We start from the raw sequence: 22,569 nt of genomic DNA on the forward strand, positions 1-22,569 counted from the left end.
CCTGAGAAACAAAAAGGGCTGGGCATAAATAAATATTTCGTGGATTTATGCATATAGAACTGCATTCATATGTTAAAGTTTTTCCTTCGAAAACTGCAGTGCATATACTTATTTTCGATAAGACCATCTCAGACCTAATACAAAGTATGCCCTGGTGGCAAATTGCCTTGCACCTCTGCTGGAATACCGGTGCGTTGTTTTCCCTTTAAGAAACAAAAAAAGATGACTTCCATCGATGGTTTTGCGTTTCGAATCGAAACAATGTAACACAGAGCAATCCTATGATCCGTCTTCTGTCCTGTTCCTTGATTCGCCACTGCTTCGCAGACAGGGAAGGACACGGAAATGCCATGCGAAGGTTAACGCCAAAACCTTCTGTTTTTCTGGGCTAACCCACCAGAACTACAATGTATAATAGCGGAAGATGGATACGCCAAAGCGTGTGTCAGTACGTTGCCTCACTAACAGGGGCCGCTACGAGCACATAGCAAGACCAGCTGCAGCGCTGCGTGCGAGATATTCGCCCTGCCCGCGATTTTAAAACACAACTAGAGGAGCGCAGGGCGGGTTATCTTACTTTAAACAATGGAGAATGTTATACCCCAGTCAGACGGCTAACTGAATGCAATAAACGGAATGGCAAAAACCACCTCCTAACTAACCCTCATTTCGAATGCCACCGTTATCTCCCTTGATTTTTTCAAAACTGGATGCGTACACCTATTTTTGCGACAATTATGCAGGACATAATTGATCCTCTCTATGCAATAAGGGGATAAGTCGAAAAGTCCCAAACCGAGAAAAGAGGCCTGATCTGATTGTCGGTCCCATTGACACACATGCATTTCCCGTTTCTTACCCTCCTGTAGCAGGCCATTAGATTGCAATACGGTTCTAAATTTTCTTTGGCAGGTACATACTGATATGTAGATGTCATTGCAGGAAAAATTGCAAAAAGGGGATAAATCGACTTATCCTTATTGCATACAGAGGTTCAATTGTAACAGACGGGGATAATGGCAGGCAGGATAGGCTTGCCGTTGGACCCCCCCCCCCCCCCCCTGTCTCCATCTTCCGACGCTCCCGAACGGTTGTTGTGGGTGTATGGGATATGGGAGTATATGGGAGTACAGTCTGCGCCATGTTCGGAGAGTTTTCAATCTGCCGGAGGGAGCCGTGTTGTGACGTCGTGAGGCCAATTTTTACGGGATTTTCATGCTCACTCGCATGAAACACGCGTTGCTTAGGAACAATGCAATACATAACAAAAATAACGGACAACAATAAAGGGACAATTAGGATATCCCTCGAATCGTTCGTCTTGAGTGTCGGCTGGGTAGACTTCTCGAAGGGGGCCTGGCCGCCCCTGGGAAAGTTCCAGGGGGGCTCAGGACCCCGCGCAGTCGGTGCCCATGGTCTGTGTTGCAATAACTCTTGCAGTTCCACCGATTCAAGGAATATTCGGCTGTCTGGTACCTATATAATGCAGCACCTCATTATAGACACTTCTGGGAGAACGTAATGCCGGAGTAACGTCATTAGTAATGAAAATTCTGAAAAAGTGATGAGTAATGCTAATGCATTACAAAATGGTTTCCCCACCTCTGGCTCACGCATTCTGCTTTTTAAGCGCTCTAAAACTTATTTGGCATTGATGATATGCGACACATCAAGCTCTCACAAGAAACTAGAAGGAGGTTTTGAAAGAGTGTCGGCCTTGCGCAAGGCTGACATTTACGTTACACCAGCGAACAATAACTGTCACACCTTTATCGCCACACGCTTTAGGTAATTATGCATACAGTATTACCAAGTGCAATTATGCTAATAAACTAATTTGGTAAGCCCAATCAAATTTGGTAAACACATCTCACTAAGACAAACAAAATTCCGCGAAAGCCGCTATCACTTCTCTATAACGTCACTATTGTATCGCTTAGTCACCAGCGTGGAAGACCAACACCGACGAGAATGTCTCGACAGGTGCTTTTGCGTGTCACATTATTTACATTCCCCTCTCCCTATCCCCCCTCCCAACTCCAATCAAATTCTCTATGGAGAGAGTGTGCAGAACCTTTGTCCTCTTGGCTTGTCTTTGTGTCTTGCAGTGACTGGGTGCGCTTATCCAAACGGATACACGACGGCGGATGTTTCTCTTTCTGCGTGGAAACAGGACATCCTTTCAATTCAAATGACTTATTTCGTGCCGCAGTACAAGGGGGAAGCTCGGAGCGACAACGCAGTCCCATCCTTTGCCGAAGTTACAGAAAGGTATGTAGATTAATCACCTCGCTTTCTTACCTGCCAATCCGGGCTCTACGATATTGGCGGCAACTGTGTGCTCAGTTGAGTACTGCTAGCAGACAGACATTCAACCTGGCCGCAATTCCTTGCCTATATGTCAGAGCCACGTGCAACACCGTCGATGTCTTCTGATGTTCTTGGAGTTCCCCTTGTCTACCGATTCGCTCCAGACGCTGTAGAGTCATACTCTGTGTCTCAATCACCATTGGTGCTTCTATCATGTGTGTGTGTGTGTGTGTGAAGATAGTCAATGAACTTTAACTTCATTCTCATATCTCACATCAAATGTTTCGCCTGTAATGGGGTAGTGTACTGCTCTCCAGCGGTGAATCACCCCATGTCATAGTCACGATTTATTTGTTGTTGTTGTCGTAGGATATTGACAGCTGACTAAAATCAGAGGTTTCTGATAACTATGACTCAGATTGAGTCATGCGAACGGAGTAGCGGCTGAGTCCTGGTACGTCATGCTACTGTCGATGAATTCGACTCAACGTTAGCGAGTTGTAATGCATCGGAAAAATTCTACGAAAGCGATACGACAAAAGAAGTTATCAAATCCAAGCTTAGCAATGTGATGTCCCTGGCTCAAAAGAAAGGGGGTGATTGACTTATCTTGTTGTTTTCAGAACTGTTATCGTGAACACCTTCCGATGTACTAAAAGTCCCTATACTGGGAATGGCCTCTTTGTCATTGGGTAATAAATTGTCATCACAATGATAACAATAGCGAGTTTTAGTGGAGGTCATCACGATAGCGATTCGGAAAACATGATAAGCCAATCGCTTTGTATTTCTTTGAAGCCGTGGTGACATCACACTGCTAAGCTTGGATTTGATAACTTCCCTTATCGTATCGTTTCTTATCGTTTCTTATATACCAAAACTCGCTAATCACAAATACACGATGACGATGCTATGGAGGTGTCACACCTACAGAAACGTGTCGTGTACTATATGTTTACGACTTTATTTTAGGAGTATGTGCATTCTGTCGCTTCTGGAACTTTTTCCCACGCTTCTATTTTTGTTCAACGCCAGTGGTTTATCCACAATCGCAAGCGTAAGAGGCGTGGAAATGGTGCTGCCAAAAGTTTTATTGGAGGCATATAAGGGTGATTCCACTGCATTTCCACGCCATTTTGGGGCCAAATTATCATTCTTATATATTATACAGTCAAACTGCTTTATAGCGAACACCTTTTTAACGAAAATACCACTACAACAAATTTTTTTGCGGTCCCGCTGGAGCCCTATAGGTCCAATAATGGGCATCCTTTTTAACCAAAGTACCTTTACTGTGAATTTTTTTTGCTGTCCCCTGAGTTTCGTTGTAAAGGAGTTTGACTGTAGTATATATAGTATTAGTTATATATATATATATATATATATATATATATATTTGCGCCATCTTGATAAAAAGTGGCAACATTTCGCCAAAGTGTGTGCCACCTCTTGCCAAAGTTGTGTCACTTCTCGTATCCAAGAGCAGCTTCAGCGCATCACCGCCATCTCTCCCCCTCGCAAGTCTCCAGGTAGGGCGGCGTTCCCACAGAAGAGCCACGCGCTCGCGCGTTATTATTAAGTTTGTCCAGACCTGTACGTCTGCTGTCAAGACGAGGCACGCTTCATCAAAAATGCAGGTGTCTATGCGTGCTAACCCGCGTGCCTTTATACCGAACTGGAAAAGACGTGGGATTTTTTCTAACTTTAAAATTATTTCTACCAAGTTCAGACACGTTAACGTAGTCCAGAATACACGTATAAGTAGTCTAAAGTGTGCCAAAACTCATAGTTACGTGCTGCAAAATTCTCCAAAATCACTTATATATTCTACAGTAACACCCCTGTGCACAGGAAAAGAACAAAAGAAAAAAAAAAGAAAAGGCTGGGGGGTGTCGAAAAACATTTGAGGGGGTGTAGGGAAGGTCTGGATATATCTCTCTACAACGTATACTTTTAACTGAAAAAAAAATGAAACTGATGTTCGTGAAGCTCAGTCCATACCCGGTCATTTTTTTCAGGCAACCATGTTGAAGGATGGTGGCCCGTGTTCTTATCCGCTGCTCGACTCCTGGCTGACTGAAGCGGAGCCGCACATTGAGGCCGTCATACTCATGCCGAACGGACTGTTCGTGGCCCTCACCATTCACAAAGAAGCAACGCTTTTGGAACTCAAAGATGTAAGTCTCAAGAAGCACGTGCTGCAATATTATGGACCGCTTGCTGCGCAATAATAGAACGACCTTCTATTATTGCGCAGCATAGCACCAACAACAACAACAATAAATGATGGAAAATTGATGATGACATTGGATGTTTCCCCGTGGTAGCCACAGGACCTTACCCCACTTCACAGAGTTTAATACGAGAGGATGAATTAATGGTGAGCACGACGGGCACAGACAGTATAAACAGTATAACATATGCGTTATTGTAACGGAAAAGTTGGAAAATTGAAACATTACAGCAATTCTCAAGGAAAAACGAACAGTTTTATTCCTTTTTGGGAGTAGACGCATTGTCACAACCACTAGTTCCGTTTAGTTCACTCTTTCGTTCTTCTGGGAAGAACAAAAGTTCTGGTCGAGTCTGGGAAGTCTATAGCGAACTAAAGAATGTCATCATTTCATTATTTAAATGTGTCATAACTTCCTCATGAGTATCCTTACCAAAATTCTCCTTATTACTTTGCTTGTCCGAGCTTGTCGTAATCACCTATCGGCTGATTGCCCAACGCTCCATCGGCTATGCACGGGATCTGCGTTTACGAACTCGCAGCTGTTCAAGATGGGCTCTATGGAGGATTCTAAAGCTGCAGTCCCTGTCATCATCCGGAAACTATGAAACATATCCTGACAGAATGCCGCGCATACCACACTATGCGGGAAACCCACCTCCCGCACTCCAGGCCTGGCATAGCGACGGACATCCTGTTCGTTGAAGGTTCTTCTGCAGAACGAACTTACAAAACTCGCAACCTCGTGCGTTTCCTGCAAGAAACGGGCCTCGTGCAAAGACGCTGCACCTCTCATCCACAGTGCACTTCCGTCTCATCAGTACCGTTCATCCTGCCTATACCACACCCTTCAACTCTCATCTTCCTCCTTTCTTTTTTTTTCTCGGAGGGGGGTGGGGGGGGGCTATTGTCGTGACGATTCCCACTCGTGTGTGACCAGCAACGGAGAGCTAATTCGGCACCCCCAAAACACAGAAGAGTGGAGTGCGTCTGTCCCATGCGACATCGTCGACAGCAACTGAACTGTACGCTCTGTTCGTGGCTATGGAATATATAGCGTCGGCTCAATCACGGACCAAGTGGGTGATTATCTCGAATTACCAGGCTGCTCTGCAGTCCCTTGTGTCTGCAGGCGCTACCTGCGCTGTCAATTCTGCAGTTACTGATATTATATAACTACACGCGGAGGAGGTGGTTGCTGGACACGACATTGTTCTTTCAATGGATCCCAGGACATTGCGCCATACTTGGGCATGATGTGGCTGATGCTGCGGCACGCAGAGCACATCAGAACCCAGCGAACCATTATTTTCCCAGGTACATCCCTAGAAGGTCTGGACGACCATAGGATATCTATGGGATGTCCTACAATGACATTTGCGTTTTGGGAAGCGTGCGTCACGACTCATCTATTAGAGCAAGTCCGACGGTAGGGCCATGTTGACTGCTTTGTGCCGCCAACTGGCTGACGCACAATGGCTCTCTGGCGGGGCTCGCGCCTCGCTGCTACACCGCGTTGACCCGGAGCTTGCCTCTACTTTCCCGACATCGTTCCCTAGGCAGTTTGCGTCACTTTACCACCGGCTCCGCCTCAATGTGCCCTACAGACGACGTCTTCTTCACAAGCTTGGACGTCTCTACAAGCTTCTTTAGCTCGGCTGGACGGCAGACCCTTCGACGTTGTTAAAGTTCTGGGCCCTTCGACACCCGACCATCAGTGCCACGCCATGCAGGCATTTGTGCGATTTTGCGCAGACTCAAAGTTGGTGGGCACAGTGTGACTGACAGTGTGTGTGGACCAGGGTTCCGGAATGGGATCACCCATTCCATTCCAATTCCATTCCGAGGAATGGAGATTTGTGATAATTCCATTCCTTTCAATTCTTCGGAATGAAAAGGTATGGCCAATTCCCACTCCTGGAATGGCTTGGCAACCCCATTCCATATCTTTAATTCCATCAATAAATGAAAAGGGACCGGTAACCGTGCTGTGTAGCCCAGCAGTGCTATAGAGGAGATTGACATTACCCATCACGGAAAAAGCAAAAAGACGAGGTTATTTCGCCCTTGACCGTGTGGCACCCACACCAGTCCATTCCAATTCCATTCCGCCTGCGAAAAAAATGCCTAATTCCATTTAATTCCAAGGACAATTTTCGCCATTCCATTCCAATTCCATTCCGGGCTCTGATAAATCTGGAATGATTCCGGAATCATTCCAACCCCGGAGTGGCAACTCCGCAACCCTGGTGTGGACAGTGTGTGAGAGTTACTGACTGAGTGTCTTTGTCACTCGTTGGATTTTGTTGTAGTTAGCTATGTTATCTGGAGTAACCGACTCTCGCAATGAGTGCCTATTTCTCCATTTTTTTTTCTATATCAACTTATTAGTTGATTTCTTATCAACTCAACTCAACAGAAGAGCAGCAGAAGGCTGCCGAAAGTGTCCTTACGGCAATGGTTTCGTAGACGTCATAATCCAGACACACCGTTCCTTTGAAGCAGTGAACATCACGTTGCCGATCTTTAGATACGACACCTTCCTCTAACGCAACATTTTCGTGGAGTATACTCATTCCACTGAGACTCCTCGTTAAAATCTCAAGTGTTGGAGCTCGTTATGGAAGAAGGACAGCCCTGCAAAGGAGAGGAGAGCTTAACATTCGTCTCGTAAGCATAGCGCCCACAAGCGCCGTGTCTTAATTGTGAAAAACACGAAGAGAATATTTATGAATCTCAACGGGTAGTTTGTTTCACGGTCGTTTGTGTTCCGCGTACGAACCTAAACAGTATACCTCCATTCAGATGGTATGAATTTCAACGCGTGTTCTGTTTCAGAAAGCATGGCGCAGAGCTGAAGAGCTGCCTTTGTATCACGTTCTGCAGGAGAAGCAAAGCTACGTGTTCACCGGTGTCAACGAGCTCACTTCAGAGCGTGAAGAATTCGCGGACGAACGGAGGAAGCTGTGCGATGTACGAGCATTCAAATCGCTCTTTCGTTTAGTCGAGAGGAAATTGGAGAAACCGGAATGTGCCTGCAATGCACACATTGGAAACCTCATCGGCAAAGGTAGGACAACTTAGTTGTTTTTGGTGCTCTGTAGCCATGGTTGCGGAATGGGGGTATCCCATTCCATTCCAATTCCATTCCGAGGAATGGAGATTTGCGATAATTCCATTCCTTTCGATTCCTCGGAATGAAAAAGTATGGTCAGTTTCCACTCCTGGAATGGCTTGGCAACCCAATTCCATTCCGTTAATTCCCCCAATAAAAGAAAAGGATCGGTAACCGTACTGCGAGTCTAGCAGGAGGAGATTCACATTACCAAGCACGGAAAACGCACAAAGACAAGGTTATTTCACTCTTGACCGTGTGCAGGTGCGGCGCAAAGGGTGCGAGGGCAGAAACCAGCACGTTAAAACCAAAACTGCCACCGGGGCACCCAGACCATTCCATTCCCATTCCTAGGACCAGTTTCGGCCATTCCATTCCAATTCCATTCCGGGCTCTGCTAAATCTGGAATGATTCCGGAATCATTCCAACTTCGGAGTGGCAACTGCGCAACCCTGCTCTGTACACACCCTAAAAAAAGGAGTAACGAGGAGTAACTTCCCACATTTACTCCATTTCCACTCCCCCTGTCAGTCGCTTACTCCCTCTTTCTTCCTGCATTTACCATGTAACTCCATCACTGCAAGTAGGTACTCCCTGTTGCCGGCCAAATTTCAGTGGACAAATGATGTGTGACATCGCCCTCCTTCTCGCACGGTGTCTTTCGAGTACTAAACTGTGTACTACAGTGCAGTCGTCAATATAAAGGGTGTTTCAGCTAAAGTGATGAAAAATTCTAACTGGCGACGTACTCGTCGGAGGATTGTGGGACTTTAGGCAATTAACTTCTAGAAACGTATGCCGCCATTTAGAAAGGCTTTGGAAAATTTTTAATTGAGGGAAATTTATTTTTTCAATTGAACTTTGAGAATTTCCAAGCGAACCTCACTTTTTTTTAACAGAAATATGAAGTCCTTCATGAATAACCACAGACCCAACGAAAACAATGCACAGTATCGTAACAGAAATAGTCGAAAAAAAAATAGTGGAAATTACGCTTGAGCCCCCACCTGCTTGATTTTCGCAAAGAAGCGCGCACGAGATGTGTGTCTAGAGGAGAAAATGTCCCCGCCTCTTGTTTTACCTTTCTTTCCCCCGCTTTCACCTTGATGCTGGTGCCCAAGCAGCACAATGTACTGAAAGTCGAGTGCAATAGGGGTGGACGGGTAGGTGGAAGGCCTTGAACAGACTGGTGAAACTAAAGAATATTGATAAGACACATACCGTCCACCCCTATTGCACTCGACTTTCAGTACATTGTGCTGCTTGGGTGACTACCGCCTTATCACAAAGAAAACAAAATAACCGTCTTATCACAAGTAAAACAATCCCAAGTAGCACAATGTACTGAAAGTCGAGTGCAATAGGGGTGGACGGGTAGGTGGAAGGCCTTGAACAGACTGGTGAAACTAAAGAATATTGATAAGACACATACCGTCCACCCCTATTGCACTCGACTTTCAGTACATTGTGCTGCTTGGGTGACTACCGCCTTATCACAAAGAAAACAAAATAACCGTCTTATCACAAGTAAAACAATCCCAAGTAGCACAATGTACTGAAAGTCGAGTGCAATAGGGGTGGACGGGTAGGTGGAAGGCCTTGAACAGACTGGTGAAACTAAAGAATATTGATAAGACACATACCGTCCACCCCTATTGCACTCGACTTTCAGTACATTGTGCTGCTTGGGTGACTACCGCCTTATCACAAAGAAAACAAAATAACCGTCTTATCACAAGTAAAACAATCCCAAGTAGCACAATGTACTGAAAGTCGAGTGCAATAGGGGTGGACGGGTAGGTGGAAGGCCTTGAAGAGACTCGTGAAACTAAGGAACTTTGATAAGACACATACCGTCCACCCCTATTGCACTCGACTTTCAGTACATTGTGCTGCTTGGGTGACTACCGCCTTATCACAAAGAAAACAAAATAACTGTCTTATCACAAGTAAAACAATCCCAAGTAGCACAATGTACTGAAAGTCGAGTGCAATAGGGGTGGACGGGTAGGTGGAAGGCCTTGAAGAGACTCGTGAAACTAAGGAACTTTGATAAGACACATACCGTCCACCCCTATTGCACTCGACTTTCAGTACATTGTGCTGCTTGGGTGACTACCGCCTTATCACAAAGAAAACAAAATAACTGTCTTATCACAAGTAAAACAATCCCAAGTAGCACAATGTACTGAAAGTCGAGTGCAATAGGGGTGGACGGGTAGGTGGAAGGCCTTGAAGAGACTCGTGAAACTAAGGAACTTTGATAAGACACATACCGTCCACCCCTATTGCACTCGACTTTCAGTACATTGTGCTGCTTGGGTGACTACCGCCTTATCACAAAGAAAACAAAATAACTGTCTTATCACAAGTAAAACAATCCCAAGTAGCACAATGTACTGAAAGTCGAGTGCAATAGGGGTGGACGGGTAGGTGGAAGGCCTTGAAGAGACTCGTGAAACTAAGGAACTTTGATAAGACACATACCGTCCACCCCTATTGCACTCGACTTTCAGTACATTGTGCTGCTTGGGTGACTACCGCCTTATCACAAAGAAAACAAAATAACTGTCTTATCACAAGTAAAACAATCCCAAGTAGCACAATGTACTGAAAGTCGAGTGCAATAGGGGTGGACGGGTAGGTGGAAGGCCTTGAAGAGACTCGTGAAACTAAGGAACTTTGATAAGACACATACCGTCCACCCCTATTGCACTCGACTTTCAGTACATTGTGCTGCTTGGGTGACTACCGCCTTATCACAAAGAAAACAAAATAACTGTCTTATCACAAGTAAAACAATCCCAAGTAGCACAATGTACTGAAAGTCGAGTGCAATAGGGGTGGACGGGTAGGTGGAAGGCCTTGAAGAGACTCGTGAAACTAAGGAACTTTGATAAGACACATACCGTCCACCCCTATTGCACTCGACTTGCAGTACATTGTGCGGCTTGGGAAATGAAGGCGTGGACACTTCCTCCTCTGTTGCCTTTCCCGCTCTTAATAAAGTTAACAAGATGTGTTTGTTGTACTCTCTTACCATAACTTTGTCAGGGCGTGGAGTAACTTCGCCAATAATCCTGGCGGTTACCGTGGTACAGGGAGCATCCCAATGAAGACTACTGAGGGATGCTCGCATGTTTTCTGTGGTGGGTAGACCTCTTGGACTACCCTAATCCCAGAGCAAGAGGGTTAGCACACCTCTCCCTCTCCTGTGCCACCATCATCTCTCCCCTCACTCTTTCACTCTCCCCTTCTCCCTCCCTTGGCTGCACCGACCCGCCACTTCAGAGCAGGCTGACCGCACCTTCCCCCTACATCACTCCCCCCCCCCCCCATAACTTTGTGAATGTAACAAGCCATGGAAAATGCGAGCTTTCAGTACTTTACGCTTACAAGGTAGAGGTGTGCGAATATTGAAATTTTTTCGAAATCGAATACGGATATTTGCAAAATTGTCCTTCGAATATCGAATCGAATATCACGTCATAGGATAAAGGCATCTAAGGGTAACGGTTAAGCCACGAAAACATGCATGGTGACAGTTGTGTTCTGCTGATCCTTAGAGAAATGCAGGAAGTGCTAATAAGGAATATATCGTAATGTATTGGCTTAACATAGGGCATACTTGCCTATTTACACATGTACAGTAAAATTATTTTTAGAATGAAACAATGTGCCGTTCTCCTGAGGCAAGCTGAAAACCGTAAAAACAACTTCCACTTCAAAAATCTTTCACGAACAGTGAACACCTGTGTTGACATTTAAATGCTGATAAAACAGACAGAATGGAGGTATAAGGGCAATGACATGTTCAGAATGTGGGATGGTTTAGTGATGAGCACATCTCAGAAGGAATATGAAGGTGGCAAATGCTGTCTTCTTGTACTGACAATGCCTACCGTAATTGTCGTGTAGGCGAGACACTGCATAGTTTCACCTGTGCCTTCATGCGTGACGTCACGCGTGAGACCGTCGTTCCTGACGGTAAGGCATAGTTCCGAACAGCCTCATACACTAGTGCAGCAAGACCGCGATCCTCGATGATGTCTTATGGCTGTGCTCATCATGCGTGTTTGTTTCCGCGATGTTCGTGTTCGGCGCTTCTTTCATTTCACGGCGAAAATCTGCGCGCGCGCCTCAAAGTGCAGTGTCAAATGACTTTGCAGCGTTACTGTCGCGTCCTACACTCTTAAAAATGAACTTCACCGCACAGCACGCTCCTAGCCAACCATCTACTCGAATGATATCGCTATGTGCCCTGATTTGTTCAAAACGGTAGGCGTACGCCTTTTTTGTGACACTTATGCTGTTCATAATTGTCACAAAAATGGCGTACGCCTCCCGTTTTCAGCAAATCAGAGCAGATAACGATATCATTCGAGATGATGGTTGGCTAGGAGCGTGCTGTGCGCTGAAGTTCATTTTTAAGAGTGTAGGTGGTAACTATAGATGTTACCACCTTTTCACACCCAATATCGCAAATATTCGACTCGCACCCGAAATTCATTTCTAATATTCGCACACTAAGAAGGTTTGTTCAGCCGCTTAATAATTGCGGCAGGCTAATTTAGACTTCCTTTGAAATGGTTTCAAATATGTTCTGCCGGCCCTATATCTGAAAAAGAAAAAAAGAAGACGACGGGGCATGAAATGTGGCCCTTATGATTGCAAAGGTTCCCGACCACTGCACTAACACGACAGCGTCCCAGCAAAAGCAACACAAAACCCTTTGGAGTCATAGAAAACTTGGAAAGAACTTAGAACCAGATAGTAGTGTGCATGCGCAATGAAGGTAGTATCGAACTTATACAGTTGAACTTGATCGTTGCGTTTCTACAAGCTGTTCTCTATGCTTGAAATAGGGCTTGGCAGCTTCGACAGCCTGAACATTGAAGAAGTGAGCGAATTCCGTCGTTCAATGAACCACTTCTGTCGTCAGTTGGCTGATGAACGGGCCGACTGGCCACCCTTAGAGCAGCTCAAGTACCGGTACCCCGTGAGAGTGGACCGTCGATGGGACCATATTGTTCCCATGCACCTGAGACACAGACTAACAGCCGACAGTACCTTCACGGTTCACATCTTCTCGGAATCGGGGGTTTGTTTTTTTGTTTTTTTGTCTGTTTTCAAGGAGCATGGAGGGCACCTCGAACATGTATTCTTATTATTATTTTTTTTTTCGCCTCGTAATATGAACATATAATATGCTACCTTCAGGAACTCAAACTATTTTCTTCGGGAAGGGCGCATTTCCTGAGAAAATCGCTTCGTAGTAATGCGCGTAGCAGCGGCGAACTCCCCCAGCTCCTGAGATTATCCGGGTACTTTTATTGGTTCCTGAGAATCATCCAGAGGCGGATCCAGGATTTTTGTGATAGGGAGGGGCCGGGGGTCCTGCCTTGGATAGCATGCTATACTGCACTATCAAGGTCAATTGAAACTCTATGTAACGACAGCAATTGAGGGGTGGTCAGGTCAGGTCACCCGGACCCCCTCCCTCCCTTTTAGATTCACCCCTGGAATCATCTGCTACGGCGCGAGGGTCACAGTGGCCGGTCGACGGCTCTGCGTCAGGCGCGGGCCGCGCTGCGCCAAGTACAACCGCAAAAGAAAAGAAAGAAAGAAAACAGACTCGCTATTGGGAGGCGGATCTAGAATGTTTCTGAGGGGGGTCCTGCTTTGGATAGCACCCTACTACACTACCTACGGTCAAGTGAAACTCTATGTAACCACAGAAATTGAGAGGGGGGGAGGGGGCTCAGGACACCCCCCCCCCCAAATCCGCCTCTGATTTGGCGGATTTAAGTCGTCCCAGACCTGCAGCCTGAGGGCAGGGTCTTCTTTGACCCACACTCTTAAAAATGAACTTCACCACATAGCACGCTCCTAGCCAACCATCACCCCGAATGACAACGTTCTCGCCCTAGATTTGTTGAAAACGGGAGGAGGAGCCTATTTTGTGGCCATTATGCACGGCACAAAATAGGCTCCTCCTCCCGTTTTCAACAAATCAGGGGCGAGAACGTTGTCATCCGGGATGGTGGTTGGCTAGGAGCGTGCTATGTGGTGAAGTTCATTTTTAAGAGTGTGGGTCAAAGAAGACCCTGCCCTCAACGGGCCTAGCGGAGAGACCACTCTAGTGCACCTCACACCTACAGTGTGCTTCCGTCCCATCAGTACCGGTCATCCTGCTTCTACATCACTTTGAAGTCCTCAACTCCCCTTTCTCCCACCTTCTTTTCCTTTTTTTGGCTATAGTCGTGACGATGCCCACTTGAGTGCGGCCAACAACAACAACGGCAAGCTACCTCGACACCCCCCCCCCCCTCATTTTTAAGAGTGCACGAGATTGGAAGCCCCCTTGTGCCCCCGTACAACAGTCGTGCTCTTTGTGCGAGTATGTACCCCAGGGCTTGAATCCAAATTTCTACTCGACCTGACACATCTTTTGCTACGCCTTTCCATGCTCCTTCATACATGCGGAAACTAAGGTTTCACCTCAAGTCGCCCACATTGTGTACGCTGCTATTTGCAGGTGACGTTGCCCGTTAACATTGGTATATTCGACACTCCCAGAGATCTGCTGCTCACAGTGATGCAGGTACCCGCATCACAACCGCTGTGCGATCACGGCATGGAAAACCTTGTCTTCAAGGTATTGGGCAAAGAAGAGTACCTGCTAGAAGAGCTTCCCTTGATGCAGTACAAGGTGCGTTATGAGTACTGCAGACATGACTTGCCCTAGCTATACAGTTTTGTCGTACCATAGCCGCGCGAGAAATGAAAACTTTGCATGCGAATTTGATATTTTCATTCTAAAAACTTAGTCTTCCTACACTCTAAGGGAACAAAATGACGAAATTAAGGAACACTTGTGCAGGTTCTTTTTTTTTTTTTCTTTTCTGGACTGCAATTACAATTTTGTCCCCTGATGCTGATGCTCCGGTGCATTCCTTTCTCAGAGCGACACGCCAGCAGCGAATGGTACCGTATACGGACCTGCAAACAGGTGACTCGGTTACCTAGGCACATGTCTGTAAGTCCGTATGGTCCCATATATGGTCCCGTATGGTACCTGACCTTCGCCCAAGACCTTCGCATGCACTCGCGTCAGGGTCTATAACGGTTGTGACAGTGCACGTGGTCCTCAAAGGGATCAAAGGAGCAATGTGATCGAAAGTTACTCGTTCTTATCTTCAAGTGTATACGTAAGGCATGCTCGTGGAACTTAACTTTCAGTACATCGAGGAGAAGATATCTGCAGGCTCGCCTCCTCAACTCGGCATTATTCCCGTCAGCGACATTGAAAGTAAGGTATTCTGCAGTACATTGGTATTCGTACAAAATACGGTGAGAGTCACACGATTTGTCCTACATGAAGCTGACCATGACCTCGTGTACTCGAGCATCGAGGAATGTCTGGGATCTGCTTGTTGTCGCAGAGGGGCCCCTCAACATCGGTCCGTCAGCCCAGCAGTCTCTGCGTGGAGCATCACCGAGCATTTCATCGTTCATATCCTGGCTGCCAAAGACATCAACGCCGATCTTGGCGCTAAGGTGTCGGTTACTTTATTACTGTCACTGCAGATGATCTGTTTTCAGTTTCTCTGCACAGCATGTCTCGTAGTGACCATTCACGTGTCATATTGTCTACGCCCGTGTGGCAGAGAGTAATGGTGGTAGTGAACACTGATAGGATGACATAATCAGAAATGGTGACATTGTGGAGCAGTAGTTGCAGCAATTTGTACAAATTAATGTTTGGGGCATCCTATAGTCAGGATGGTCATGTCATTGCCTTACTGCATGAGACAATCGGAGACAAAGTTGTAATGGTTTACGGTTATTCCCGTACGGGCGATACGCGTGACCATTTAGAAGTATGAAAATGAAGAAAAATGGCATACGTGTTGTATGGTCGTTGTCGGGATATGTTTGCTGAGGACATATTGAATGTTACACCGCGTTCACTGTCAACCTGAGCAGTGACGTGCCCGCTTACCGATTCCGATATTGCTGATGCTAAAAGGTTGCTAGGCTCAATCCCCAACAGCGATGCACTGGAACATCTTAGTGTACCATACATCAACGCTGCGATTTTCACCATCTTCCGCTTCTCTCGATCGTCAATACGTGCATCACGGCAACAGTCATCAGCGTGGGCATTTAAAAAAAAAGCTACAACAATGGTGACGAATAAAAGATGCTAAAAATAAATATCACTTATTAAAGCTACGCGTGCGGGACAGACCGCAACTGTTCAAATGACCTAGCTTATGCGTTCTATCGCCAGATAGGAGTCAAAGCTGGGCTCTTCCATGGCCAGGAGCCTCTGTGCCAAACTGTGATAACTCCAGACGCAACTTTGGAGAACAACGCCTGCCATTGGGGCTTTGATCTTCACTTCGAGATTGCAGTATGTGACATACCACGCTCTGCTCGACTATGCATAGTTCTCTTCGAAGTCACAAGATCGGCTAAATATCAACGCATTCGGCGAAAGCTCGGACCGGTGAGTGAATAGGAAGAATTCGACTAGTCCCGAAAGTCCAGAAGGTTCGATAACTTTTTTTCGGAATCGTGGACCAGCACATTGTTCCAGGATATTACCCGTTTGCCACACGCATTACTAGCATAATTCAATTCCTATCGAAGTTTGGCGCAATGGCAGAACGTTGCAGAAAGTGTTCAGTGGTGTGCAGTGGCACTAGTGCAGGTATGAATCGCTGTCCCAGGAAATGTCCTTCCAATCGTTAACGTGGGTGACACGTAAGAAATTTCACGTAATGTTTTGGCGTTACAAAGATATAGCGTGTCTGAGAGCACAGAGCAAGAAAACCTGCAGAGCAACATTCGAAGTCTACAACAAGAACAACAACAAATCATCATCGGTTTCATCATCTCATCATCAGATTGAACTTTCTGTATTAAGTGTACTGGGGTAGCCAGTTTGACTTCGTCGAAACTTACATCCCCATTTTTTTCTTTATTCACATCACATCACATCACATCAACAACAACAAACACAAACGCAACAAATTTCGCATCAAATTTCGCATCAACAACAACAACATTATTTTAGATGATGAACGGGGATGAATTCGCATCAAAACACTAAGCAACCGCTACATACTCAATCACTAAGCTTTTGCCATTAACGTCGTCTGTGGGAGGTTCTTCAGCTATTTCAGATCTACCTGTCTTATTGTTCGTAGGATTCTTACGCGTCTCCGCTTGCATGGGTGAATGCGACGGTGTACGACTTCCGTGGGCATCTCCGCTCGGGATACCTTCGCCTCGCTATGTGGACCTACGCGGAGGACCTCCATGCTGAAGACGTGGACATGCTCAATCCTTTGGGCACCGTAGTCGCTAATCCCGACCCTGGAAGGCCATCTGTCATCACCATTTCTTTCCCCAAATACAGTGCAGTACACAGTGTTCAATACCCTCAACTCGCTGAGGTAATTTTTTTTTCTTTTGTTACTATCAAAATGGTTCATCTGTACATACATGATTCCTGCTTCGGTGTACGGCACAGATCCTTGAGTGTGCAGCTACATGTATGAACCAGGGCACCGAAGGCGCTCAGCGTGCGGTAAGTAAAAAGACATCAAGGTTTAACGTCTACTACGAAGAATTCTGCTTCATCGACGGAAGGTATCCTTTAGTTCCAAAGTTTAGATCCAAAGTTCCTTTAACAGCAAGGGCACGCCAGCAAGAGCCATCTGCGACAGCTCTTGCAGATCTCTGAACAAGACCCCCTAGCACCGCTGCACGAGCAGGATCGGCAATTATTATGGTTCTTGCGGTTAGATTGCAAAGAGGTACCACGAACGCTGCCGAAGCTGCTTCAATCTCTACGTTGGGCGGATCATCGAGATGTCGCCCAGGTATGCCTTCTGACTGTCGCTCCTAATATTAATGCTGTACAGATGGTGCTGCTCAGTTTGCTCGACTTCTACGTCAGATAATCGTCAACGGGGAAATAAATTTATGTATTCCACCTTGTTGTAGATGCAGGCACTCCTCCAGGCTTGGATGCCGCTGAAACCTGAAGACGCCTTGGAACTACTTGACTATTCTTACCCGGACAACTTCGTCCGTAGCTTCGCAGTCCGCTGCCTCGAAGAAATGAGGTATAATGCAGGCAGGTCGTATATTCCCGCATGACGGAAAACTCTTTCGTAACAGCGACGAGGAGCTGTCACTCTACCTGCTACAACTAGTGCAAGCATTGAAGCACGAATCCTACTTGGAGTGCGACCTGGCCAAGTTTCTCGTCAAAAGGGCTCTGAGGAACAGGCATATTGGTCACCAAATGTTTTGGCTTCTGAGGTAATGACGACTCCCAAGTGCTACGGCATTTTATATTTTAGACACAAAGGAGATCGTCCAATCCGAGCGTACTCAAGCGCAAAGGTCGACACTTGTGATCTCCAGCTACTTGTTTGCTCAGTCATGCTCACACACTTTTTGCTCAGTTCACTGTTCGCTCACTCACTCCCCGCTCAGCGCTCTGCTTGCCCATTCATGCTCAACTCATTTGCCACATTGAGCATGAATGAGCATGCTCATGAGCGAGGTTTGGTGAGGTATGCTGAAGCGTTGTCTAGGATCCCATGGATATTGGTTTACGGTATAAATTAGAAAAAAAAAATCAATGTCAAGCTGCAAGATTCGTTATGAACAACTATTCACCATATATTCACTCTGTTTCTTTGAAATTGATACTGGTTGGGATGCTCCGTTAGAAAATCGTTGATCATAAGCTGGTTTGAAATTCTTTTACGGTGATGTTTTCTACGGGTCAGATGGAATCCCTAGAAATGAATACCTTTTTTAGCTCCTGTTTTCATTTCCGATTGCCTTGATCACGAATGCAAAACTGGACCCTATACTGTTTTTTGCTCTCGAGTCTTCAGAAACTAATTTTTTCTCCGAACTATCCGAGAATGGAACCGTCCTCGGGACGTTGTTCACTCAACAACTAGTGTTATCTTTGAGTGGTATCTCGCACTGTGCACGTCTCGTTTTTCTTATATTATGGCCTTCGTTGCTTATGCGCCAAGAAAACCTGAATCATCATCATTTTTCTTATAATACATTTGTACGGTGTCCTCTCTCCCTTACGTAATGCCACAATATAGTGGAGCTGTAGGGTTTCCTGTAATAAATAAATAACAGCACTTGTACTTTACTTGTCTTGTACTTTATTACCCAGGTGTGAAATGCACGTGCCCGCCCTTAGCATCAAGTTTGGTCTGATCGTCGAGGCTTACTGCCATGGGGCTCCAGAGCACAAGGATGCATTGCTCCGTCAGACAGAGGCGTTGTACAAACTAAGAACCGTCACGGAGAAGATTCAGTGGGAGCTAAACAAGAAGAAGGCATTAATCCTCGACAAAAGGTTCTGCAGCTTCGCAACGTTGCTACTTTCTTGCCCCGCAGGAATGCCGTGAAAAGGTTCTGGGAGAAATGCGAGAGCATGTTTCTAAAGACGTCTTTCAGTCTACATTTCACGACCTGTGCAGCCCCCTCGATCCACGGCACGTGCTCAAGCAGATCAGGTGGGTCCACGTGTAATTCTTTTTAATCGGTATATAGAAGCTTTTCTAAAGCGTGTCCTTTTCGTAATTCCATGGTCGTACTTCGTCTCTGCGTATAATCTCAACAGGCCAGAGTCTTGCCGCATAATGGACTCGAAGATGAAGCCGCTGTGGCTGACGTTTGAAAACGCGGATCCCAATACCGACGACATTATGATCATTTACAAGTACGGGGATGGTAAGTGTAATGATGAGTGTCGATATCGAGCTTCAATACGAAGCCATGGTGTCCGTCAGTTCGGAATGCGGCTTGCAGATCTGAGACAAGATATGTTGACGCTGCAAATAATTGGCATCATGGACAAATTATGGAAAGATGAAGGCTACGACTTCAGGTAATTATCCTTCGCTCTGCACGTGCGACAACTAAGTGAATTATGGCGAAGATATCTATAATCTGCTGCTCTGCAAGCTCGTTGAGACGATTTTATTTCGTCCAGAATGGTACCGTATCAGTGCTTATCGACAGACCTAAACATGGGCTTGATCGAAGTGGTACAGAACGCAAACACCATAGCAAATATCCAAAAGATGAAGAACTTCAGCGCGACCTCGGCGTTCAAAAAGGGATCACTGCTTGCGTGGCTTAAAGACATGAACACTACAGAAGAAAGGTGGTGCAGCTTTTCCCTTTTATTTTAAGACTTTTGCTTTCTAGGGATACAATAATACATCTATTAAATGTTCTATTGATAGCCTCAAGAAGGCAATCGAAAACTTCACCCTTTCTTGTGCTGGGTACTGCGTCGCCACCTATGTACTCGGGGTCGCGGACCGGCATAGCGACAATATAATGATCAAGTCCAATGGAGAGGTCAGTATACAGCCTGAATGTGCAAGGCTACCCGTTCCGTATAAAATCCCTATGGATATATTTTTTTTATTTTTGCACGCAGCTGTTCCATATCGACTATGGCCACATCCTGGGCAAGTTCAAAGAGAAGTTCGGCATCAGGAGGGAGCGTGTACCATTTGTACTTACCAATGACTTCGTGCATGTCATCACATATGGTGACAAGCATAAGTCGGAAGCATTTTGCCGGTATGTCGCATCAATAATCTCTAAATACACTTAATGTGCCCATGAAAACCAGAATCATCTCTCGCTGCCGGCAATAACAGCGCATCAAATGTATCTCTGCCTGTGAATCAAGTGATATAGTTTATAGTTTACTGTAGCTTATAGTTGTAGTTTGCTATAGTTTATAGTTGTAGCTTACCATAGTTTATAGTTATAGTTTACCACAGTTTATAGTTATTGTGTTATAGTTTATAGTTTATCATGCAGGTTTCAGGAATACTGCGAAGAAGCCTTCCTAATACTTCGACGCCAAGGAGCACTGATCATCTCGTTGTTCGCCATGATGCTCACAACGGGGATGCCCGAGTTAACGTCCGAGAAAGACCTCGACTACCTACGAGAGACCCTGGTCCTTGACGTGTCAGAAGCTGATGCGTTACAGCACTTTAGAGCAAAGTTTGACGAAGCACTCAGGAATAGCTGGACGACTAGTATCAACTGGTTCGCACATAACATTGCCAAAGACAACAAGTAGCCGAGGAGGGTCGAAATCCTGAGCATTGGGATGTCTTTCTGCTGCTGTACTGTGGTAGGAATCTCGAATCGAGTAGCCAGTCGGAAAAGACTTAAACTTGTATGCATGACGATATACTTAGAGCCCTTAGCTTTCCGCGAATCCTCAAAATTTCGCGGAATCGATCATATCTCGCGGAACCTGCTGTTTACCTCAGAATCGTCCATTTTTCGCGAAATATTCGATATCTTACAGAACTATGTAAGCATTTCAGTCGATATGCGACATTTTCACGGGTTAATGGGTTAAACCCCATCGGTCACGACTGCGATGCCGGACACCACTGACAATGCTGCAGCTGAACGTGCCGCGACGAAAGGAAACTTGAGGACAGCAATGGCCAGAGATTGATAGAGTTGAGTCTGGTTTTCTCTGCACACTGGAACGTTACGAAAGGCTGGAAAAGTGTGCAGAATGAGTCGATATGCGATCTTCGGAAGATGCTGCACTTTCCTTCTTTTCCTTCTTTTTTTGCGGAATCCTGCGGATTCAGTGTAAATCCCATTTCGCGGAAAAGTCAATTTTCCACCACAGAACGCTAGGGGCTTTAACCATACTTGCTACGCACCATTGCTCCGTCCATGTAGGAAGTGATCAGTGCTAACAGCCGAGAGACCTTATGTGATGGGAACAGTTCGTTATTTGCTTGCCGTCTATAGATCAGGTGCTGTAAATGTAGCACCGCGCAACATATGGCGGGTTGCGCACGGTGATGTGATCTCGGTGTATAGAGGCTGCCTAAAAAATCTGAGGAAGCTAGGCCATACAGGCATAATCCGATGGGCAAGAAATGAGTTGTTGATTTCCGGCTGTTGAGAAGTCGCTGGTTGGGCGCACGGAGCAACAGTTCTCCAGCTGCACCTTCGGTGGTGGTCGCTACATCGAATTCCATCAGTTCACGAAATCTACTCCCAATTATTAGACATATATCCATCAGTTTTGGTGGCGCCGTAGAGATTCCACAGTGTAAATCGCAAATTACTGAACACCATTCTAGCACGAAATTTCAGCGTCTCCTGCAGCCTGTCTGACTCTTCTCCCAAACGAAGTCCCCCCTTCGTTCGAGGTGCAGTATGGAGTTTGGGGTATAATCCCTGTGATACGCATGTTATTGTTATTTATCTTGTCCATGAACCTCACCTTGTTTTCAACATATTCTGTTTCACATAAAATATTCCATACGTCCCGCAAAGTACTATCTTTAGAGGGAGAAGTCTTACTTTAGTCGTAGACCAAATCTAACGCAGGAGGATCAACTCAACACGCAAGCCCTCTTATATGAGCCTTGGCTTTCTTGTAGCAACCAGCCCATGCCCTTCATTGCACGTCGCCGAAGCATGGTTTTGATTGGCGGACTTTTAGCTGTTACGTCACGTCGCTCAGGCGCTCAGGCGCTCAGGCTTTGTTCCTAAGAGGTGTTGGTACAGTTTGCTGCAACATTAACTTGAACGCAGCAGCGACACCGTGCTTTAATGTATGCAGGGAAAAGCCCTGGCTAATGACTGACATCCCTGTAACACATTGCAACCATTGGTCTCATCCCACTGGTCTCAACCATTTGGAACCAAATGGTGCTCCCATTGCAAATGACTGGCATGCCAATATTTACCAATTGAAAACATGCTGGCCTCCCAGCTCGAAGCAATGGGTTCTAGCCCACCAAACCATTTGGATCAGTTCGCACAAACTAGCCTCCCAGCATG

The 22,569-nt window shown here is 45.9% G+C and overlaps 1 protein-coding gene across 2 annotated transcripts; it reads left to right on the top strand.

Annotated features, from left to right (window-relative positions):
* The first annotated feature begins 2,117 nt into the window (after nucleotides 1-2,117).
* LOC135370936 (phosphatidylinositol 4,5-bisphosphate 3-kinase catalytic subunit beta isoform-like) lies at nucleotides 2,118-22,052 on the top strand. Of its 2 annotated transcripts, none has more exons than XM_064604865.1 (21): nucleotides 2,118-2,271; nucleotides 4,329-4,487; nucleotides 7,382-7,613; nucleotides 12,525-12,760; nucleotides 14,198-14,371; nucleotides 14,902-14,971; nucleotides 15,044-15,219; nucleotides 15,956-16,174; nucleotides 16,878-17,126; nucleotides 17,204-17,260; nucleotides 17,367-17,555; nucleotides 17,680-17,801; nucleotides 17,857-18,000; nucleotides 18,887-19,052; nucleotides 19,114-19,232; nucleotides 19,340-19,449; nucleotides 19,528-19,606; nucleotides 19,712-19,885; nucleotides 19,968-20,085; nucleotides 20,168-20,313; nucleotides 20,560-22,052. In XM_064604865.1, the coding sequence occupies exons 2-21, from the start codon at nucleotides 4,335-4,337 to the stop codon at nucleotides 20,825-20,827; spliced, it is 3,201 nt and encodes a 1,066-aa protein (XP_064460935.1). In that variant the 5' UTR covers nucleotides 2,118-2,271; nucleotides 4,329-4,334; the 3' UTR covers nucleotides 20,828-22,052. The 2 variants fall into 2 exon arrangements, with proteins under 2 accessions (XP_064460935.1, XP_064460936.1); XM_064604866.1 differs by having other exon boundaries at nucleotides 7,430-7,613.
* The last annotated feature ends 517 nt before the right edge of the window (nucleotides 22,053-22,569 follow it).

The sequence above is a fragment of the Ornithodoros turicata genome, chromosome 10 (genome assembly GCF_037126465.1).
Source record: "Ornithodoros turicata isolate Travis chromosome 10, ASM3712646v1, whole genome shotgun sequence".
Classification (NCBI taxonomy): Eukaryota; Metazoa; Arthropoda; class Arachnida; order Ixodida; family Argasidae; genus Ornithodoros; species Ornithodoros turicata.